At 35.4% G+C, this 10,586-nt stretch overlaps 1 protein-coding gene across 1 annotated transcript; it reads left to right on the forward strand.

The window, feature by feature from the left end:
- The first annotated feature begins 5,430 nt into the window (after window positions 1-5,430).
- Window positions 5,431-8,548, forward strand: LOC146163922 (small ribosomal subunit protein eS17-like). The gene is made up of 5 exons (XM_083383155.1): window positions 5,431-5,467; window positions 5,543-5,694; window positions 7,418-7,589; window positions 8,258-8,350; window positions 8,480-8,548. Exons 1-4 carry the CDS (start codon window positions 5,465-5,467, stop codon window positions 8,348-8,350), a joined length of 420 nt encoding a protein of 139 aa, XP_083239281.1. The 5' UTR covers window positions 5,431-5,464; the 3' UTR covers window positions 8,480-8,548.
- The last annotated feature ends 2,038 nt before the right edge of the window (window positions 8,549-10,586 follow it).

Consider the following 10,586-nt stretch of genomic DNA (forward strand, 5'->3'; position numbering starts at 1 on the left):
ATAGTTCTAGAATGAAGACGAAGTCAAGGCACTGCGTTGTTGCACTAACGCGTATTGCTTACACGCGAACTCCTAGCACTTATTAGTCAACAAATGACGAAGCCCATCTTGTTATCATCAATGCTTCCTGGGCTTGTAACAAGTCACAACACGTTGCCACATCTGCCGTCTAAAGACGGTTTATTATTTTCAACAACTGGTTTGAAACGATTTCCAATCCGTATCACAATAATTTGGCAAACGTTCGATCGCGCCAGGAAGAGCTATATTCTTTATTTACCAAGATTCTTAATTCGAACACCATTCTTCACTGTTTTCTGCTTATAGGCGCCAACTTTTATATGAGAAACAACTTTGAGATAATCTCTAACGTTTGTGGAAATTTCATGATGCAACTCTGTTTTTTTTCCTTGTCAAAAGTGATCCACAAATAAATTGACTTTAAAACAAAAATTTTTTTCGGGCCACATAATAATTTGGACAAAAACAACTGGTGTCCAAAAGAATATTTTTTTAGGGGGGGGCACATAATAATAAGGCGAAACTCATATGACGAGTTCGCGAAGAACGAAGACCATTGGAAATTATTTCAGGACCCAGACTCGCAATGACGAAGTTGCAGTTTAAATTAGACAGTGGGAATTTAAATTGAGTCAATTAACTATAGTACGATCAAGTTTGTGTCACGTTTTCAGTGATCTTAAAATAGACTTGTTTGCGTACATGTTTCGAAACTTTTACGACATTTTGAGACATATTACGACACAAATATACTACACACTCGATTATGTAATTACATAAAAACTTGACCTTGAAGTAAGTTTGACCATTACCTTCACATTTGTTGAAAATGGCACGAAAAGTACCCTAATGTTTTGTTCGTACTGTCCAAGTCGTTGAATAAGGTTTCCGATATAGTGTCGAATTATAGTGTCGAATGCAGAGCAACGTCGTCGTTAACCAACAAAAGGATCGGCGACACCCCGTCGTGTGCTCGATTCTCTACAAACTCGCGCGCTACATATCATAAACCTCTTAACGCAAAAAACTTTTTTTCAAGGACAATTACCTGCGTTGACATAAAAAAATAATTTAGGTATATTGCTCTAATAAAAATTAAATTTAATGTTTTCAACTTAAAGATGTTTGACGTGCTTAGCCTTTGGGTATTTAGTCCTTTTAGCGGTTTTAATAGTAACCAAATTTCAGTTTCAACCGAGATTTTACTTAAGTTCGAAGAACTGTGGTACCGGGATTACTTAAAAAGCACATCACATGGTTTAATTCATGTTAACGATAGTGTGCAACGTTCCAAGTAAAGATTTAAGTTTAACCAAATTTAGGCAGGGTTCTCAAAATATCGCGTTTGTTTTCGCAGTTTTAACTGTAAGCAATTTATATTTTTCAACCGGTTACGGGTTTGTCTGACGTTAAACGCAGCTTGGCTTTTAGTGCAAAGGTTTAGCAATTTTTACTTTTTTTAAACTTACTTTGAATAAACATCAGGAAACCTACACAGACATCGTACAACAAATCGTGTTTAACCAGGCAATACTTGGCAGAGTTCGCAAAATATTGCGTTTATTGCAGCAGTGTAAAGCATTTGTTTTTTAATGGGGATTCTTCTCACGTTTGACGCAGTTTAGTGTACCGGGATTACGTATATCGCGCTATCAAGCAGGTCTAAACAATGTATTGCAGCGGTTTAATAATTAAGCAAATTTACTTTTCAAACGGGATTTTCTTTCGTTGGATGCAGTATGGTACCTACCGGGATTACGTATTTGTTTAAATTCGCGCAAATTGAACAACTGTCCCTCTTTTTTACGTTTGTTAGTAATTTTCGCTCGACATATGTCATGGGTTTTCGTTACGTAAAATATGCGAGGAAGGTTATACAATGCTGATAACACGTGATTAGTGATTAAATGGTCATAGTGCGTTCGCGCATTTCCTTTAGTGACCTATTTCAGACACAAAACTGTTTTTTAGGTTATACGTTAATTTTTTTATTTTTACACTGTTTCAACCAAATGCAAAAATTAATGACAATTTACGGAGACCAAGAATTAGATCTTTAGAGCCACGCAGACAAGTGACATAATTTAACACGACATTCCATTAATACCGCTTTCACACAGGCTGTGGGGTTTCATTAGGTTAACCGATTTTAGACACACGATAAGACATGATTTAAAACACATCACATGATTTGAAATTTCAATTTAGTGACACGCAGTGCAAACGTTTAGGCATAAGTAAAATGTTTATGCAGTTTAAAAAAATATGTTTGCATTATTTATGCCTCTTACGAAGATCTCACGGTATCCGTAACATTACTTTTTAGGTATATGCTGATTACCACAATATCTTCCATAATCATGGGCTATAACACGATGCTAGCAGTTTAACATGTTACAACGTAATGTACAATAGTGACAAAGAGCCCACAGTATGGTGGATTGTTTCGTTTTGTTTAACCAGACAAAATCCAGGTAGACTTCGTATATTATCGTGGTTATTGTAGATGTAATTAATTTTTAACCAGTTAGAATAATTGGTAAACATTCTATTTAACCTGGGCAACGCCGGGTATTTCGTCTAGTATTGAACAACCGACTAGGGCGATAAATACGTTAACCAGTTTTCGCAAGAGTTTAATTGTCTTCAAAGCTTTGGACTATACGTCACATTTTTTGGAAAAACTATAAATATAGCGATTTTGATAATTTGTATAGGTCCAACCATATAGTTAAACAAGCTATTGATGAAACTTAAAAGGCGTATTTTGGAGGTTGGTAAAGGTCCATAATTGCTTAAGCGTTTAGGAAATGTAAATTATATCTTTTTTTAACAAATTTAGTTTTGTCACTATAGCAGGCGCGGAATTAGGAATTTTGTTTGGGCTGGCATGACAACATATATATTTTGTTGAGATGATGACACAAAGTTACGTTATGACGTGACGTCGCATACTTCCGTAATACCGTTGACGTCACAAGGTTACGTCAAAATGCGAATTCACAAAGTTACATCGAAACGTGACGTCATAAAAAGTAACCTTATGAACACCCATACCAGTTCGTTTAATTTAATTGGTTAAAGCTGGTACAAGTGTTACTTTCAATACAAGTGCTATAAGGATGTAATTGATTTGCGCAAAGCGAAAGACGCATTTACCAAGCAAAATATTGCATAGGCCTAGCTGAATGTTTTCACCAGTGCCTTTAACTCGATTTAAAGATTTTAAAGGTGCTACTTATGATACAATGACCATGTACGTTGTATATTTGTGCAAATAACAAACAAGTAGGCTACATTACCTGGATAATTTGGCAGCAATATGATTTTCGTATAAAGGTTTAAATTGCGCATTGAGGCTAAATCTTTTTTTAATGATCAAAACAACTATAGTATAAAATCGAACGGGATTCGACAAATTTGGCATTTGGTTAAAGTTGCAACAAATTTGATACCGGTAAGGCAACAAACTTTAAATTGCCAAGATGAATGGCAAATGGTCTAAAATTTTCAAAAGTAGGCTATTGCGAGCATATCGGTTATATGCCACTCCCATGAGTAGGATCAAGAGGGGAGCGAGGCCATGGCCACAAAACTGCATAAATTTGCTTATTTTGAAAACATAGTATTTCTTATCTCCCATTGATAAAATCGCTGTAGCCCAAAGACATCGCACGTCTCGATTTAAGCGAATTTTTTTAATAAAAGGAATATTTTAATTAAAACTTTTTACCACTTTAAATTGGATGTAGGCTACGATAAAAAAATATTCTGGCTTTCTAAAATATTTTTCCAATCTTTGTACGTGACCAAACCTATCGCGAATCTTTGCAATTTGTTTGCTCTTTTCGCAAATCTATTTGTCTTTGTAGCCTATGTGGCATTTGCATGAGTAAACTCTTTAACCTAAAACAGCAAAAATAACTTTTTGACGTAAATTGGCGCCTTCATGTCAGAAAACATTTGATGGGTTCCACAAACAAAAATTCTGTATACGCCCTGCCTATCAGTGCATTCAGAATATCCACCCTATTTAGGCTATATAGTTTAAATAGGTAGCATACAGGCTACAGACTCGTGACCAGACTCGGGACTTGCCGAACTCGACCGATTTGTATTGCATTGAACTCAGGATTCGGGATTCGGGTCCGACTCGACTATGTTGTTTCGGCCGCAGTTGAACCAGGGAATCTAACTCGTTTTTTTTTACCCAATTCCGCAGACCTGCTCACACGTCTGTCATATAACTCATCGGCAAAATATTACACCTTGCTCCTGTGCCATTTCCACCTTTACGATTTGGAAGATAGAACATTTCTAAACTTGCTACCGCTTAAGCGCACGACTCCAGCCAAATAACCGAATTTGTCGACTCCCGAATCCGTCGACTTCGCCACCCGATCCGTTAGAAATTAGTGCATTTCTAAACAAAAAGGTCTACGACAATTAGGGCATCCAATGGCAGAAAAGTCTGACTTTTAGATCTTGAGGTCGTGGCAATGCACTAATTTGGACCTTTAGGTAAACTCCCGGCGTAGATAAATTGCAAATATTCGCTGAAATTTCACAAAAGATTAAAAAAAGTGTGAGATAGAATTAATAACACTTGACCCACCCTAACCCAAACGCTAACCCGAACCCAAATATTGTGCGTTAATGTAATAATTATTTAAACGCTGGTAAAAAAACAAACTCGATGGGCAATTATAAGATAGTTTTCTCGTCCATGGTATATAAGATTAATTGTTACGTCACAAATTGAGGTATTGGGACCTAAAGCGTTTATGTAATTATTAATTCAACGCGCGTTATTTGGTTTAGGGTGCTGGTTAGAGTTTGGCTTTAGGTGGGTCAAGTATCTCGTCCATGGTATATAAGATTAATTGTTACGTCGCAAATTGAGGTATTGGGACCTAAAGCGTTTATGTAATTATTAATTCAACGCGCGTTATTTGGTTTAGGGTGCTGGTTAGAGTTTAGCTTTAGGTGGGTCAAGTATTATTAAACGTAATCTTTTTAAGCACATTGTTAAGTCAAATTAGTGCATTTTGTCCAAGACCTCAAAGCCTAAAGGTAGGACTTTTTGATCATTTGGGTGCACTAATTGTCGTAGTCCTTTTTGCTTAGAAATGCACTAATTTCTAACGGATCGGGTGACTTCGCAGTTCTACCATAAAAAATTAGGTTTCTACCATAAAAAAAATTAGTTTAAAAGTAAAAAAGACCAAAAATGAGAAAATGAAAACAAAAAAATCAGTTGACAGACTAATTTACCCTAAGGAATTTGGTTAAATGTTGGAAATCTGCCTTTTTGGACGTAGCAAATGGTATCAACTCAACGTTTCGCGCCACCTTCTGTATTTTTTTAATTGCGCAGCGCCACCTAGACGAAACTTTCCAATTGTACATTTGCGTTTTGGTCTTTTTCAGATAGCCGTTCACCATGGTATGTTATGATCTTCGTACGTTGTATTTATCTGACTAAATCAAGAATATTACCGAATGCAAACTTAATTTACAGGGTCGAGTTCGCACGAAGACAGTTAAGAAAGCAGCGAGGGTAATCATCGAGAAGTATTACATGAAATTGACTCTTGATTTCCACACTAACAAACGAGTATGTGAGGAGATCGCTATCATTCCAAGCAAAAAGCTTAGAAATCAAATCGCCGGGTAGGTAACGTAAAATGTAATTGTGTTACTTTACGTGTGCACTATCAATATTGTTGCAAGTGACGAGCAAAATTTGGGATTTGTATTTTTTTGGCAAAAAAAAGAAATTTAAATTTCATCTGGTGTTGTTATTCTTAAAACACAGCACACAGTTTGGTTAGCTTTCGCGTTAGTGCTATCCTTAATTAGCATTAAGACAGATATTAAAAACATTTCTTGGATGAATTTAGAGTGAAATTTAAATCACATTTCAATAAGCTGCGAGGCTTACAAAGTGACATAACAATTGATAACAAGTGCACCTTGCTTTCACTTTCAAACTATGACCTAAATTCAGGACAAATTATGGCGCTGGTCTAGAATCCTACCACAACGTTGAAATGATTATTAAGCAATGCATAATATGTGGGTTAGGGTGTCGGTTAGTGTTTGGGTGTGGGTAGGTCAAGTAATATTGTTTAACACTATTACTGGACTCACCCAAACCCAAACGCTAACCGGCACCCTAACCAAAATAATGTTCGTTGTGGTAGGATTCTAGACAAGCGCCCAAATTATTGACGGTCCCCAGATTGGAAGCTGTTAATATTGCTTTAAGGAGATGATTATGCAGCTAAAAATTTGGCGCTGGTCTAGAATCCTACCACAACGCGCATTATTTGGGATAGGTTGCGGGTTAGCGTTTGGGTTAAGGTGGGTCAAGTATTATTATTAAATAAAGAATTTAATAATACTTGACCCACCCATACTCAAACACTAACCCGCAACCTAACTCAATTTTGTGCGTTGATTTCATAACTGTGGTAGGATTCTAGACCAGCGCGAAAAATTTTTGTGTGATTAATACAGGTATTCTAACATTTGCTTGGTGCTGGCAGTAGTAATTTACTTTATATTTTGCGCATTTCAATAACTTTTAATCCTGTGTAGTTTCACTCTACGCCAGAAAAAATTATGCTTACACTTTTTCGGAAATTATTCATTTAAAAGTATAAAACAATCTGAACTACAGATGCAGATATTTGAAGCTGGCCTAGAATCGTACATCATTTTTCTCCGGGGTTTATGTTGCTATCATTACTTGGGTTAGGGTGTGAGTTTGGCTGGGTCAAGTACTATTATTATATTTACTCTGGCCCATATTTAAACTAGTTTAGTTAATGTGAAAACAAGTGGTAGGATTCTAGACCAGCGCTTGATATTTCAACATTATTACAGCTGAATACTTTTAAGCACCGTAAAACTGCCCCATGCAATATCAAAAGTTTACTATATAAAGTTGAATTATGTAACCCTGTTGCGTCAAAACAATATTGATTGTACTAGTTTGTTGGTTTACAATAAAAAATAACTTTATTGTCTGGCATATTGAGAAGTGTTAATGCTAGATAGATTAGGTCACTTATCAATTAATAATTTAGTAAAATGTTAGATTGACAGCTTCTATACTGCTAGAGATACTTAACCATGAACTTTTGAGATGCACACTTTTATTTGGTAGGGGGTTGACATTTTATTTCAATATTAACCCTGTTTATCTATTGCTGTATATAGGGTATGTGGAAAAAAATCCCCCACACCCAGTAGTGATATTAAAGAATTTCGGCATAGGGTTTAAGCATTTTTATCGAATAAAGTCAAAGTCTAATATTTGTACTGTTTCCAATTTAATTTTTTGTGAAATATGGTACTTTCAACCTTTACAATCGATATTTAACTTTAGGTTTGTGACCCATTTGATGAAGCGCATCCGTGCTGGTCCAGTTCGTGGTATTTCCATCAAACTCCAGGAAGAGGAACGTGAACGCAGAGACAACTTCGTACCCGACGTTTCGGCACTGGACCAGGACATTATTGAGGTTGACCCAACCACCAAGGAGATGCTTAAGGTTTTGGTATGTATGCATGTGATTATTTGCACTCCACAATTTAAATACAACTAAAACACAAAATTGTGTTATAAAACTGGCGGAATTTTAGTTCAATGTTGCAATGTATTGCACCCACTACATGTGCCTCATAATTAAGTTTCTATTTGTATCAAATTTTTATTTAGTTTTTTATGTAGTTATGAAGTATCACAATATAATAGTAATTTTTTTATGATTTATTGGCATTGCTGTTTTGTCACCCAAGGGTATATTCTGATTACCCTAATTTAAAATATAAGTTAAGCAATTAAATAAAAATATACTAGAATTCTAGATTTGCTATTCTCTAAAGTTATAGTAAAATTGACAGAGTTGAATTTAACTGGCTAACAATTGAAATAAGATATGCTTGTCGCCCCCTAAAAACTGCTTCTTAGCCCCCCCCCCTTTTAGGCTAAGGGCCACAATTAGGAAACGCTGGTGTATGCCATAAGTGGCTGGATCAATTTTTCACTGTCGATTTGTTTTACTAACATCTAACAGGCAAACAAAAGAGTACATTTAAATTTGGTAAAAAGTAGGTAACTTAAAATTATATCTTTATTAATAATTATTAAGGTATTTATATAACTTTTCATTTTGTTGCAAAACATATAAGCGACAATGTGTTCAGTTTGTTATCTGTCTTTCAGGACTTTGGAAACCTTCCTGGCATCCAATTGACGCAATCTGTTAACAATTTCTCTGGTGGCCAAAACCGAAACACTGGCTATGGTCAAAGATAGGTAAGTCAGGATAAAAATATATCTATGGTTGCACTGTATATTATTATATTTTATTAGTTTTTAATTAATTCCTTACATTTCTACCTGCATTTATACTCACTTCTATAAATACTTTTTTTTTTATTACAGAAGTCAACAATCGGATTGTGTGATAATATTTTACAACCAGTTCAATAAAATTGCTTGACTGAAATCTGACAGTACTTTGGTTGTCCAACAGAAGTCAAAGAGTAGCTTAATTTAAACTAGTTTTATGGCCCCGTGCCCCTGTTAATGACCCTCCTGTAATATGCTATTTGTGTATTGTAGTCTACAAGATATAATTTAGCTTTGTCTTGCGATGAAAAATCTCCATATCTACAATACGGAACCTGCGCAATTATCAGTTCTTTTTTAATAACAAGGTTTAACAGAACAAGTAGAATCTGTAAAACTAGAAATCACAAGCTTAAACGTAACAATGAGCAACATATTACAAAATAATGCCTAAAATAATTGCAGTGATAAGAATGTTCCAAAGCTTACGTAAGCTGTTTTTGTTAAAACGATAACCTATAAAATTTCCAATTGCACGTTATAAACAGCAGACTTGGCTTTCAAATCTTGAACATCTGATTTTGTACATCAATCATCCCTATTAGGGGCTTACTATTTTCAAAAAAATAATGAAACCAAGGAAGTCTGCGTTCTCCTCATTTAGGCTTCTATGTTTCAAACTTCTAATTTTGCGAGAAAAAGGCTTAGCCTAACTTTTACTTAGTTTTGTTTTCTTTAAATGGCCTATTTTTAGTGAGCTACGAACAAAATCTGTTCTTAAACTAGTAGCTATCTTTGAAGATTTTACGCGTTCGAAATGCTTACAAGAGTCCAAAAATGTATGGTGCTAAACAACCCACTGTATAGATTTATCGTCCGACGATGCCGATGGTTTTGTTTGCATTAAAAATATTTAATCGTTCCAAAATTGAAATAAATTAGCTTTGCAAATCTGTACTCTGTTTCACATAACAACGCACAATTACTTCACTGCGATTTACGCCGGTGTTAGCTGTCCTAAAACAACCTTTTCTAAATGCATGTATAATATCTTAATTAGTTAAACTCAAATTGTTAACATCAAACTACTAAAAGGTTGAGAACTACCGAACTACATACCAAACTGACACAAGCTAGTCTATATAAATTCAAACAACCCACGCAATAACTACCGAAATATGGGCGAACCGGATAAATTTATCAGTTAGTATTCTGACGTAAAATTTAAGGAAGAATATAGCAATGAAAATTTTGTTTTTTTAATGCTCTTTCGTTATAAGGCCTACAGGTCCAATGTTCCGACATCGTGAAGGTCACAAAGTCAGACTTGTTTATATGCTGAAAGTTTACAAAAAGTTGTTTTCACGACCGATGGGAATATGTTCATTTATTACTCTTATAAATACCAAGAGATGTCAGTTTGATGTCCCTGAAATCATCCCGCCGACATCAATAAGCAAAACAAATGTGGATTTTTTTTCAGTTTAACAGTGCTTCTGAGCTTGTACACATCGGGTAGCATAGCAGATCAGCGACAATCACTGTAAATCAAAAATAAAATACGGCCTACAAAATAAGTTGCCTCTTTTTTGTGTCTTTTCGCCTGTTACTGATTATGCGCACAATTATTCAAAAATAGTGATAAATTCTTTAAAAGCAAGACTGAGTTTCCATTGTGCTTTTTGTCCTCTGTTCTTCATTGACGCATTTTAGAGCGATAAAATATGGTAACCCAGCTAACAATTTGACGTCGCAGCGACGTAGATTTTTGGTTTAAGTTTGGTCGATAAGACGTTGCAACCAACGTTATTTCTACGTAAAAGCGTCGACACTTTATGACCTAGATGCGACGTTGTGCAACTACGTTATTTTTACGTAGAAGTGTCTACTCCAGATGACGTAGATTAGACGTTGCAAATTACGATGTTCAGCGACGTTATTTATACGTTTATCCTGAACGATATTTTCACGTAAAAGCGTCGACACCAAACGATGTAGATGCGACGTTGTGCAACTACGTTATTTAGACGTTTATCATGAACGTTATTTTCACGTAAAAGCGTCGACACTTTACGACCTAGATGCGACGTTGTGCAACTACGTTATTTATACCTTTATCATGAACGTTGTTTTTACGTAGAAGTGTCTATTCCAGACGACGTAGATTAGACGTTGCAAATTACGATGTTCAGCGACGTTA

This window comes from Ascidiella aspersa, chromosome 2 (assembly GCF_963924565.1).
Source record: "Ascidiella aspersa chromosome 2, kaAscAspe10.2, whole genome shotgun sequence".
Classification (NCBI taxonomy): Eukaryota; Metazoa; Chordata; class Ascidiacea; order Phlebobranchia; family Ascidiidae; genus Ascidiella; species Ascidiella aspersa.